This window comes from Microtus pennsylvanicus, chromosome 22 (assembly GCF_037038515.1).
Source record: "Microtus pennsylvanicus isolate mMicPen1 chromosome 22, mMicPen1.hap1, whole genome shotgun sequence".
NCBI classification, from domain to species: domain Eukaryota; kingdom Metazoa; phylum Chordata; class Mammalia; order Rodentia; family Cricetidae; genus Microtus; species Microtus pennsylvanicus.
Genome location: NC_134600.1, coordinates 16,218,197 through 16,231,168, shown reverse-complemented (window position 1 = coordinate 16,231,168; position 12,972 = coordinate 16,218,197). Strand labels below are relative to the sequence as shown.

The 12,972-nt window shown below is 51.5% G+C and overlaps 1 protein-coding gene across 6 annotated transcripts in view; it reads right to left on the bottom strand.

The window, feature by feature from the left end:
- The window catches only part of Mtcl1 (microtubule crosslinking factor 1), a 129,973-nt gene that overhangs the window by 46,588 nt on the left and 70,413 nt on the right, over window positions 1–12,972 (bottom strand). For 4 of the 6 annotated variants that reach the window (XM_075955928.1, XM_075955924.1, XM_075955929.1 and 1 more), the window contains exons 4-6: window positions 10,777–10,836; window positions 3,404–4,708; window positions 2,187–2,342 (exon numbers count right to left, since the gene is read on the bottom strand). In XM_075955928.1, coding sequence (XP_075812043.1) covers window positions 2,187–2,342; window positions 3,404–4,708; window positions 10,777–10,836 — 1,521 coding nt within the window. Of the gene's footprint in view, window positions 1–2,186; window positions 2,343–3,403; window positions 4,709–9,310; window positions 9,389–10,776; window positions 10,837–12,972 lie in introns of all 6 variants that reach the window. The other 2 variants (XM_075955926.1, XM_075955925.1) reach the window with 1 other exon arrangement.

Sequence of the window (12,972 nt, the reverse complement as noted above, 5' to 3'; positions counted from 1 at the left end):
AGGGCAATGCAAGAGGGGGCAGAGACAACTGCCATGAGGGCACACCCCAGCTGCCTGCCAGGCCTCACTCCCGACCAGTGTCTACACGAGGACCAGGGTGTGGCTCATGGTAGAGGAACTGGTTAGTGTGCACAAGGCCCTGGGTTCAACTCCAGCATGACAAAAAGGAAGTGCTCGTGTTTGCTTTACCCCTGCCACTCTCTGCCCCCCCCCCCCCGCGGGCTCTCCCCACAGGTGTATCGTGATCCTGCTTGCTTCTGGTAAGTTAGCACCAGTGTATGCTCAGCTCTCCAAGAGGAGGGGCCTTTTCTTGTCACACCCCCGGGAATCCACACGTAATTCCCTCAGGGCCTAAACCTAGGTACCACCTTCACAGGTGACCTGGCATCTGAAGTTAGCAAGGGGCAGTGGGACTACACAGGATGTTTAACGCTTTCTGATTTCTATGCTTCTGAGGTGATACACATGCCTTCACGTGTCCAGCCAAAGGGGAATGATGCGATGCATTCTTTCACATGTATGTGTGTGTGTGCATGCATGTGTATATGTGAGTATGTATGTCTGTGTATGCACACAACGAGGGTAAAGATGTGATGCATTCTCTCACATGGTGTGTGTGTGTGTGTGTGTGTGTGTGTGTGGTGTGTGTGTGTGTGTGTGTGTGTGTTAGGGCAAACAGATCCCCAAACCAAAGATGTTTGGTCTCTTCTGGCTGTGACCACCTCTGGTGGTGGCATAAGCAGCCCCTACTTCAGGACACTGTGTCCCTTTGCCCAGCGATGGGCTCCTTTTCCAACCTACCCAGCCAAACTTTTCCACAGGTGAGCTTGCTTGCTTTCAGCCATTACCATCTGAACTTTTCCTTCTGCCCTGACACGTGGGAGCTGCTCCCAGGCCTCAGAGTGGATTTGGTAAAGGCTTCGCAGAGATGAAGACATACAGAATCTTCAATGCCTCAGAAGTTCTGGTCCTTTTCCAGTGGGGAACCTGTTGCTCTAGACTTCCAACCCCACTCTGATGCTCTCCCCAGCCCTTTCTGTACTGGGAGTTACTGGTGACTCAGAAGCCCCCTTCTGTATGGGAGTGTAGTCCACTTTTCAACAGGACGGGAACTGTGCAGGTAGCTTTGACACTGCACACTGGGTTACCATGGCAATGGAGAAGCCTGAGGAAACTGCAGGTAGAAAGAAGGCATCCCTGATCCTGCCCACAGGCTGGAAGAATGTTTCCAGCCACCATGAGGGCAGTTCATACAACACAAGCAATGAAGTACTGAAGAGAGAAGCTTGAGGAGCTTTCTCAGAACCAGGAAGGTCCCTGCCTGGTTTCCATCCCTGGTTTCTCTGCTGTGGGACAGGAAGCCACCAAACGTTCACTTGTCACTGCGGTATATGTCTCATCACACCTCCAGGCACCCATGGGTCTATTGGAGTGTGTGTGTGTGTGTGTGTGTGTGTGTGTGTGTGTGTGTGTGTGTGGTGGGGGGTCATACTCCAGTTAGCCATCACTCCAGCTGACGGGAGAGTTGCAAGTCTGTGGTGATATTTTGTTTATGCAATTACAAAGCTTGCCTGAAAATCAGAGGGCAAGTTAGCCATAGAGGCCAGGCAATGGTGGCACACACCTTTAAGCCCCGTACTCAAGTTCAAGGCCACCCTGGGCTACACAAGATCAAATCTTAAAGAGAAACAGAGCTCACACAAAGGTGATCGCAGCACTAGGGATAGGGGAGTGAAACGGCTGGGTGGAAAGAGGAATATTAGGCGGGAAGAGCCAGGAGCTCAGGCAGTCTAAGGATTCACAGAGACGGATGGAGTCTGAGAATTCATAGGGAGAGGACCACCCTTTTGGTCTGAGCATTGGTAGAGAGAGGTAAGAGAACTCTAGTAGCTGGCCACTCTGCTTCTCTGGTCCCTCAGCTTTCACCCCTATGGCTGACTCCGAGTTTTTCATCTAGACCAATTAGAACTCGTGTTACATAAGTTAACCACACGCAACTACATACACTCCCTAGTTATTCAACGCAAAGATGTTGATTCAAGAAGGTTCTACTGGGTTCCACATCCTCCTGTTAACATTACCTCGGAGCATTACCATGGGTAGGAAAGTTCACATTGAGACACCCAGTGAGAAGGGGGAGGGAGACAGAAGGCAAGGAGGCTCAGTGAACCCAGCAGCTCACTTACCTCTAGGCCGAGACAGCTCTGTCCTCCCAGCCCAAGGCTCCCGGGATCCCCATCAGCACGCCGGTGCAGTTCCCGAGTGGCTCGGAGGCGCAGGCCCTCTCTTTCGTCCCCTGGATCCTGACTGAGCTGCCACTCCAGCTGGTCTCTCAATTTGGACTGTTAAGTGCACGAGGAGGGTGAGATTTATTTTGTTTTGAATTTTTTTTTAAAAAAAAAGGAACGAAAGACAAAGGGGAAGGTAAGGAGTGGGGGGTAAAAACAAAAGTCGCAGACGATGGGGAAAAAAAAAACTACCAGACAGAGTAAAGCATGAATGAATAGGATCAACTTAAAACACTTGAAACAAACGGAGCATGAGCGAAAGGATGCGCTAACACAGAAAGCGGGGTGGAGGGGGAGGTTTTGAGACGCATGCAATGGGGACACAAGCACACTACCCATGAAGGACATAGGGAAGAGGCTCTGCCTTCCTTACTTGCTGAGCAGCCAAAGCCACAGTCCAGGGTGGCAGCTGGGCCATGCACCCAAGGCGAAACCTGGGAAAGTGGTCCTTGCAGGGCTGCTCCCCTTGGCTCTCACCCTGGGCGGCGAGGGAGGGTGGCAGGAGCGAGTGGCAGCGGGGTTTTCCATCAAAACCAGCCTTTTCAGAACCGGCTCCTCTCCCCCATCCTGGGTTATCTTCCAGAGGGAGTAGGTGGGGCTGGGTTGTCTGAGACTTCTCAGAACTGCACTGGTCCCTCTGGCAATAAACCCAGAGGGGGGGACAGACGCTTGTTACTGAGTCTAAGTGTCCTGACTGTGACCGGAGTTGTGCTTTGTCTTAAACTCCTCAGAGCTTCTTCGTCAGGGTGGCTGGTTAGGTTGAGACACCAAGGAGGGAACAATGAACAATGGAAGGCTGCATCGGTCCCTAGCGCCTCCACTGGGCTTAGCCTGGTCACAGAAGGCCCTCTAAACCAGGAATCGCGGTGCAATTAAAAGTGAACAGGGGAAGGAACAAGGAGACGAAAAGGAACTTACAAAACAAAATTAAAAGAAAGAAAAAAAAAAAATGAAACCAACCAAGAGAGGTTTGTTTGACGCCGAGGCTTTAGTACAATGCAGGTCTGAAATCAAAACCAAGCAGCCGTGAGCAGTGCGAGCACCAGAGCAGCAATGCCAGCGAGAAGGAGGAAGAACGAGACCGAGCCGGGAGGCGAAGTCGCAAGCCCCCTTACCTGCAAGTCTGGGCCCAGCTCCTTCCCCAGGGTCCCGATGGGGGAGTCCCGGGACACAGAAGTCACGGTGGAGAGGAAGCTGGATGACTCTGTGAGGTGGGATAAGGGCGACAGACCGTCCACCATCCGGGTCATCTGCTCCAGGAAGGCTTGCAGCTCCTTCCTAAAAGCCTTCATCTTCATGTTGATGGTCTCCAACAAGTGGGGCTCGTTCTGGCTGCCCTCACCTTCACCTTGGACCCCAGGTGAGGCCAATCCCCTGCCCCGTGGGCCTGAATCATGGATGAAACCGTCTGTGTCGGCGATGAGGCGCTCCACTGTCCGCTCAAGCCGCTGGGCCTCCTGCTTTATGGTCACCAGGCACTCGGTGTCTTCCCGGACTCTGAAGAGTTCTGCTGGGCACGGCTCACTCGCCTCTGAAGGCTTCCCACTCCCAAACCCTGACGTCTTCTCACATATGTCCTCCGAGTCACTCTCGCCACCGACGGGGCCTTCTCGCTTTGGCTGCGGCAAGCGGCACTCCTCCCCGTCACTCTCCTTCTTGCCGGCATCGCTATCCGCGTCACTGTCTCGAGGACTCGGTGCACGCAGCCCCAGGTGTGCAGCGAGGTCGCACCGCTGGACGTTGGACAGCAGCAGCCGGTTCTCAAACTGCAGCTTCAGCACCTTCCCGCTCAGCTCATCGATCTGCAGCCTGGCTGACTTCAGCTCCTCCTGCAGGGGAACGCTCGACCCGGGACCCTTGGCTACACCATCCCCGAGCCACCCTGATGACTCCTGGTGAGGCTCAAACTTGAGCTTGCTCAGCTCGTGGGTCAGCTGCCGATTGTGGTCCTCGATCTCGGATATGGACCTCCTCAGCAGCTCGGCTTCTTCCTCCACAAACTGCAGGTGCCTGCGGAGCTCCGTGGAGGACTCCGGCGAGTCCCCGAAGGGTGAGGTAGGAATGCTTGGCATGTGGTCCCTGCCTGTCCCCTCCCGCTCGTGCTGAACCCGCATGTCCTCCATCTCTGCTTTGAGGCCACGGTTTTCCACCTCCAGTTCCACGATCTTACGGCCCAAGATGTTGGCTTCCTCCTCCACCAGCTTCAGCCGCAGCTTCAGCTCTGCCTCCCTGGTGCTGGGGGGCCCACCCGCCTCCCCTGTGGGGAGGGGGCTGTCCACGTCACCGTAGAGGGACTTGTACTTCTGCAGTTCCTGCTCCAACTCGTCCTTTTCCCGGCCTAGCTTGGCCATCTTCTTGCGCATGAGGGAGGCTTCCTCTTTGGCAAACTGAAGCTGGCATTTCAGATCCGCGCTGTCATCCTGCCAGGCAAGAACAGCCCGAGGGAGGGTTATCTGAAAGTACTGAACGCGTGTCTTCTGATCCCTCACACCTCAACCCCAACACACACACACACACACACACACAGAGGCACGCATGCATGCATGCATGCATGCACACAGGCAAGCACACACGCATTCACGAATGTCCTTCTTCCTGTTGGTGCTGTTGTCTTCTGGAGAGACAGGAGCCGTGACAAAGCAGCAGTGAGCCCAGAGCCTTTGCAGATCAGGCCCCAGGGAAAACCCATGATTTGCCATTTTGTCAAGAAACTGAACTGATAGTTCTGGGGGGGAATCATGAACATAAAAGCCACACAAGTAGCCGGGCGGTGGTGGCACATGCCTTTAATCCCGGAACTCGGGAGGCAGAGGCAGGCAGATCTCTTTGAGTTAGAGGTCAGCCTGGTCTACAAGAGCTAGTTCCAGGACAGGTTCCAAAACTACAACGAAACCCTGTCTTGAAAAACTAAAAATAATTAATTAATTAATTAAAAAAGCCACACAAGTTATATGTGAAGAAGGAGAAAGTTAAATGAAGTACAACATATGTCAGTAACATGGTGGCCCCTGGTAACTTTGTAGAGCCAATACTGTTCACCATCAGGACCCAGAAAAAAAAAATCATCAAAATCCCTCACCCAAGCTGGTGGCAGAGCTAGTGGGACTCCGGGACTATATACATCCACCCTGAGGCCACTATAAACCTCTCGTGTGTCTGACTGTCTGAAAGCTTCCACCAGGACAAGTGTGAAGCTGGAGCCGAGCTTCTCCATGGACTAGCTGAGGTATATGAACGGGGGTAACTCATCTCCCCCTTGCATGTCTCCTTCCTCAAGTCCCCCAGAGGGACACGAGGACAGAACAGGGAGACAGCGGGCATCACAGAGTGTTGAAAGCTGAGGTCCTACGTAAGAACACACACGGACACTGCGAACACCCACGAGTGAATGAGAACCACTTCAGGGCCTTTTCTTCCGTCCTCTGTTCTAGTTGCTGTAACTACGGGAAATTAAACACAGAGACCAAAGAAAGAGAAGCTAAGGGTTTGCAAACCTGGGAAGTGGTTCTCAGCAGAGTTCCAGAGAACTCAGAGGGCTCCCAAGGCAGGTGCTCGTGGCCCTTGCCTGACAGAGGTTAAGAAAGTCAACTGCCTTTTCAGCCTGGGTCCCAGGCCTTGAAGCAATCTGTACTTACCTTAGCCTTAAGAAACTCTTATTCTTTGTGTTCAGTAAATAGAACAGTGACGTTCACAAAGCAGCCCGGTTTGATTGGCCTCATAAATTCCAAAAGATTGACGGGGGCAGGGGTGATGTCTGCAAGGGCCCCCTCATCACGTGGAGGAAGTTCTGACACCAGCTCTGAGACTTGCTGATGCCCGGGCTGTCACCCATGTGATGGAACAAGTCAGTCTTCCATGAGTGACTGGCTGCAGTGCTCCCCCCCCATGGCTGACTGGCTGCTGTGCTCCCCCATGGCTGACTGGCTGCAGTGTTCCTCCCATGCCTGACTGGCTGCTGCGCTCCCCCAATGCCTGACGGGCTGCTATGCTCCCTGCATGACTGGCTGCAGTGCTCCCCCCATGCCTGACTGGCTGCTGCGCTCCCCCAATGCCTGACGGGCTGCTATGCTCCCTGCATGACTGGCTGCAGTGCTCCCCCCATGCCTGACTGGCTGCTGCGCTCCAATGCCTGACGGGCTGCTATGCTCCCTGCATGACTGGCTGCAGTGCTCCCACCATGCCTGACTGGCTGCAGTGCTCCCCCCATGGCTGACTGGCTGCTGTGCTCCCCCCCCATGGCTGACTGGCTGCTGTGCTCCCCCCCATGGCTGACTGGCTGCTGTGCTCCCCCCCCCCATGGCTGACTGGCTGCTGTGCTTCTCCCATGCCTGACTGGCTGCTGTGCTCCCACCATGCCTGAGTGGCTGCATGCCTGAGTGGCTGCAGTGCTCCCTGCCTGACTGGCTGCTGTGCTCCCCCCATGCCTGACTGGCTGCATGCCTGACTGGCTGCATGCCTGACTGGCTGTAGTGCTCCCTGCCTGACTGGCTGCTGTGCTCCCCCCATGCCTGACTGGCTGCTGTGTTCCCACCACGCACGACTGATTGCCCTGATGCACCATCCAGGAGGATTAATGACATTCTTTTTTTGTTTGTTTTTTGTTTTTTTGTTTTGTTTTTTGAGACAGGGTTTCTCTGTAGCTTTAGAGCCTGTCCTAGAACTAGCTCTTGTAGAGACCAGGCTGGCCTCGAACTCACAGAGATCCGCCTGCCTCTGCCTCCCAAGTGCTGGGATTAAAGGCGTGCGCCACCACCGCCAGCTTTAATGACATTCTTGGTCTCATAACTGCAGCTGCCCTGCCACATCCTGGCAGCACAAAGCCATCTGGTATAAAGACACAGAAACAGCTTCCTTGGTGCCTCCAGCTTGCTGCTTGCCCATGTCTCCCTGACCACAAACTCATGGAAGGAGACCTGAGTGACCGGGAAGATGCAGAAGAACTCTAGCGCCAAACTGCAGCAAGCAAGGCGTGCAGTCACCCTTGGGGGCCTTGCATGATCTATGAGTGATACACTCCATGGCTGTCCTCAGGGGCCTCTTCCCCAACACACACCCTCTGAGCACTGTGGAGAGTGATCTACACACGTCACAGTCTTCAAACTCTGAGAACTTCCACCCCAAGGATTTAGTCTTCGTTAGGCAGACAAAAAATAAATTAAATAAATAAAATAAAATTTTAAAAAAAAGGTTCCAAGACTAAAGTAAGAGTACCTGCCATATTTCTTTAGTTTTTGAGACAGATTGCATGTTTCGTTTTCTGAGGCAGAGTCTCTCTATGTAGCCCTGGGTCTCTTAGAACTCTCTATGTAGACGAGGCTGGACTTGAACTCACAGAGATCCACTTGCCTCTGCCTCTTGACTGCTAGGATTAAAGGTGTGTACCACCATGACCGGCTGCTCTACTCTTTTAACCACTAGGCAAAAGTGGGTTCACAGATTGTGGGATTGGACAGGACTTTCTCGGACAGGTCTTCATTCAAGTTGTAAGGACACACTCAATCCTGACGCTAAGGAAGCACTTCTGTTCTTTCCCTCGCTCATTCCTTCACTGTCTCTTGAACGTCTGCTGAGCAGCAGTGATTGGCACACATTTTTCAGCAGCCCGGATTTCTCAGAACATTCTAAAGCAGAACAATGAAAATCAGCTGCCCAGCTTCCTGCTAGACTAAGGTGCATGCAGAATCCAAACACACTAACAGGTCTCTGCTTAAAGGAAGCTACAGTACTTATCAATGGAGACAGGCTGTAAATACTTTGTAACCACATTCTTTTAGGAGTTACATGCAGGAACTTGAAGTCTATCTTTAACTGGGTAACCAGAGTGTGCCCACTGGCCAGAACCGCCCAAGTGACCCAGATTCTACCTCCGTGCAGACAAACCCTTCAGGGGGACGACTGTTGAGAATGCCATTCAAACGCAGACACCATCTCATCCTCTGCCTGCTTCCTGCCTGCAGCTCAAAGAGGCCAGACCAAGAGAGGTACAGGATCATCTGCCATGAGCCTAGATCAGGGTCTCTCTGCAATCTCTCCTGGGGCAGAGGTGAACCAAGTGACTGGGGAAGGGGAATCCCCAAAGGCTCTGAGACGGAAGCTTACTCAAGTGTTAACCATCATATCTGCTTATGCAAGCAGAGCGTCCTTGACCCCTGCAGTCACTTCTAGAAAACCTGGATGGACCTCACACTAATCTCCATCCTCCTCCTCCACGTCATCCCCAGCACCACCATCCCCATCTTAAGCCTAGACCAAGGAACAGTCACGGCAGCGATTCCACAAAGGACTGGAAGGGTGTCCAGTCTGCAGGCCACCTGAGGATTCATCACTGTCCGCTCTTCTTATCCTTGAAGAAAGCAACTATACAAACAAACAGCAGGCGCTCTGACAAACGAGGAAGCATGCTGCCAGCTCTACCAACACCCATGCACACTACAGGACCGGCCACCAAAACCAAAGCAGGGGGCGGAGCGGAGGGAGTGAGAGAGAACCTTGAAACCAGATAGGTGAAGGAAGGATGTGAAGGAGTTGGTCCCCCTTTCCCGATGTCACTGTAATTGAAGCAGGACCCACACTACTCTGTGAGGCCCAGGAGAGAGAAGGAGGGGTCCCTCTACCCAAGGGAAGCTGAGCTCAGCCTGTTCTGAGAAGCAGCTCAAACAGCTGGCAGCTATGTTATTAGCACGTAACCAGAGACGTCTCCGGAACTCTGCCAAAACTCTAGCGGAGGGATCTAGGTAGAATCCTAAACTGGAGTCACAAGCTTGAGTTTCAGGAGCCCATAGCTAGCTCCAGACACAGCACGAAAGCACATGTCAGACCCATCTTTCCAAGGGAAACTATTCCAACTATGGGCAGAAGGGGCAAGCTCGGCATGGGGTCGAAACGCATGGGGACCAGCACCATCACCAGTGGCCGGAAAGGCTTGTCAAGCAACAAAAATATATCGCTACTGGTATATATTCTCTGGCTTGCAAGTCTGCCATCTAGCCCACACCCCAGCAGCCAGCTGCCCGTGTGCCTACCTTACGCCTTGGTGCCAGCTTCCTTTGGGTTTTGGTGGCCGACCTGCAGTTCCCAGGGCGTTCCATTCCACCATTCTGCTGAACAGAAACTCCTTTCTCAATCACCCTGCAGACTGCGTGGAGCTACTCCACACAGCACGGGTTGCTTGTGAACACGCCCGTGACTCTACAGCTCCTGGGCCTATCAAGTTATGCCCGACAGTTTCATCAGCCAGCAACTGCACTTTGAGGAAAAAGCCCTTTGCTGGGCAAGAGACATATTCTAAACCCAGGATACTAGAGACACCCAGCAGTGGGTGCCTTCAATTTTCCTGTGATCAATGGATTCTCAAATGACACTGGGGGAACTTGCAGGAGGATGAAAGAAATCAGGCTTGTGCTGAGTCCTCCAGTGACTCTGATTTTATTGGGGACACAGGAACCAGGGTGCGGTAGTTTGAATGTCCCCCACAGTCTCCAGCATTTCAACACTTGGTCCCCAATTGGTGACACTGCTTGGTGAGGCTTAGGAGGAAGTGCACCACCGGGGGCAGGCTGTAAGAGCCTTCAGTCATCCACGTTTGATCTCTCTACTTCCTGCCTGAGCTTCGAGATGTGAGCTCTCAGCTCGCTACTCCAGCAACCCTGCCTGCTGCCATGTTCCCACTACCTCGATGCTGATGGGACTCTGGTCCTTCTGGAACCGTGAGTCCAAATAAACTCTTCCTTCCGCAAGTCGCCTTGGCCATAGTTTTCTCATCACAGCAATGGAAATGTAACTAATACTTGAGGGAATCACAAACGGGGAGTTTCCCATTTATGGTGTATACGGTCCCTTGAAGCCTCTTAGTGAGCCTGACTCACTGTGTCCCTCTCATTACGGCCTGCTATTTTAGAGTCTGCCGAAACTATAGCAATAACACCTTTGTTCTCCTGGAAAGCAATTTTAGAAAGAGAAAAGGAATCCAGAGGCAACTTCAAAAAAACGGCCTTGAAGAATACATACCCTGGATATAAGAGTGCCGAATTTTCTCAGCTTTCCTGCTAGAAGGCTCTACTTTCCAGTAAACATGAGGCATTGTTCAGCTACATATTAAAAGCACACACATTCACAAAATAATGACATATAAATGGCCCAGCCACCCCAGTGGCTGGATTATGACATTATGTGAATGACTGTGAAGGCCACCCCGCTTTCTGGCAGTTAGGAGAGCTGCCAGACCCTGGACTACACTCACTACAGTTTCCCACAAAGCCAGTTTGTTCTCATTCCTAACGAGCCTGCAGGTTCTCAGAGCGAGAGAGACAAAAGGACAGCGCTGGGGATGTGTGTGGTAAGAAAATGTTCACCCTAAGAAGATTGGGCGAAATTCAGTGACTTGGCAGGTGATGTTTCTTTTAGCGTCCTAAAGGCAAAGAGGATTTTCAGAACGGGGTGGCTTCCTTCTTTGGGTTAGAGCCCTGGCTTTATGAAAACCTCAGCTTACCTGACTAGCGGCTTTCTTCTCTTTGTACATTTCCCGGCTGCCTCTTCTCTTCAGGGAACTCTGAAAAAGATGCAAGCGTCGCTTTGTTACTCAGGGGTCGCACATGACAGCCGGCGCGTGTCCCTCCTGGTGAAGCTACTTGACTCTAGAGAAAACAACACCCCTCTCCGTGACATTTAACTGAGGTTGTGTGTGTTTGGTGAGTCTCTGAAGTACCGAGGTAGTTGATGTTCTAATTACTGTCGCTGGGGAGCAGCTCTCGGTTACTCTGTTTAAGGCACCAAGTGGGCGGCTTCCATGAATTAACAGTGAAGAGAAGGCAGGAAGACAAACACAGGAAGTTTTAGAAACAGATACACCGTAGCTCTGAATGTGGCTAATTTCCTAATTACACTCTAACTACTATCAGAATTAATTCGTGTGTTCTCAAAGGTCAGATTAAAAAAGCAGAGGCTCTTATGGAGAAAACATAATCTAGGTTGCAATATTATTAACAACCTGATACCATTAAAGCAACGCCTTAGGAATATTTTAAAGCTCTTAAGTTATTATTACAAAGTAGCCTTGGCTCATGTACCTGCCTAGATTCCATACAGTCACCGCTCAGTCTGTGGATGGGATCTCCTGGATCCTGGAGAGACCAAACTCTATGGAAGCTCAAGTCTCTTAAATAAAATGCTGCAGTATTTGCATACGACCTATGAACTCCTGGCACACTTTGAATCATCTCTAGATTATTTATAATGGCTGGTATAATGTAAATACTATAAACAGTTCTACACCATACATGTTTAGGTGGTGATAAGAAAAATATTCTAGACACATACATGTTCTAGACACATATAATTTGTTTTCAGATATTTCTAATATGCAGTTGGTTGACTATGTGGATTTGGAGCCCCCAGCGAATTCATCCCATTAGGGCCAGTTAGTAACATCATAAGAGACCTCTCCCTGCTTCTAAGGGAAACTGTGGCTAGTGATTATGTGGGGCGGAGCCCAACTGGCCAGCCTTTGCATCCCTTGACACCATTAGAGTCTCCTGACAGTCCTCTGCCTTCCTGGGCTCAGCTCAGGGCGTGGGGCACCCCCCTGGGTTCTCCTGTCTCAGCTCAGGGGGTGGGGCACCCTCCTGGGTTCTCCTGGCCTGTCTTGAGGTGAGCTTTGTCCTTTTGTTCCAGCATCACTTTGGAAGGAGGCTCCTGTGTTTGTCACTCACGTCATCTTAGGTAGCTTGCTGTAGCCCCTGGTGGGCCACAGTGGTGCACGCCTTTAATTCTAGCACTTGGGAGTCAGAGGCAGGTAGATCTCTGAGTTTGAAACCAGCCTGGTCTACAGAGTGAGTTCCAGGACAGCAATGGCTACACGGAGAAACTGTGTCTTGAAACCAAAACAAAACTCAAATCAAGGAGGCGAGGCAGCAGCAAGCTGACTTCATTAACTCAACACAGCTCCCAGCTGAAGTAACTCCCTCTCTTGAGTACCAGGCCTTGCAGCTATTGTAGAGATTTTGGGGGGGGGGGGAAACACACCCTAACTCTAGTTATGTCTTAGTCTCTGAGAGGCTGAAGAAGAAAACCAGTAACTGAAATGGGCAAAAATATCATGAAGGCTAGCCAAGAGGGCTGAGGCACGGTCTCTAAATGCTAGCTACAGGACTGGCTTAATTTCCTTTCCAGTTTTTAGAAAAGGCAGGGTCAAACTAATTTAATTAGGACAACCAACCCCATGCAGACAATCCCCCACTGAGGATTGTCTTGTGTAATTCTGGGTTTTGTGGAGTTGATAATGAAAGCGAACCATCACAGAAGGAGAGAGAAGTGTCTGCTCCTTCCAGGGTTACAGGAACAAAGATTCTATTAGTTCTCGGTCCAGAGCTGAGATGTAGGAAGAAGGTGGTAGTGGCCAGCCTGTCCGTCACACAGTGTGCCCTGGCTGGAACCTGTCGCCTTTTTCCTCCTCTTCACCTGTACTAGTTACTCCCCTGTGGCTGTGACAAAAACAACCTAAAGAGTTTATTTTGTGCTGGGCAGTAGTGGCGCACACCTTACATCCCAGCAGTCGGGAGGCAGGGACAGGTGGATCTGTGAGTTCAAGGTTTGATCTACAGAGTGAACTCCAAGGCAGGTAACAAAGCTACAGAAAAACCCTGTCTCAAGGAGAGAGAAAAAAAGTTTATTTTGGCCTCTAGTCCAG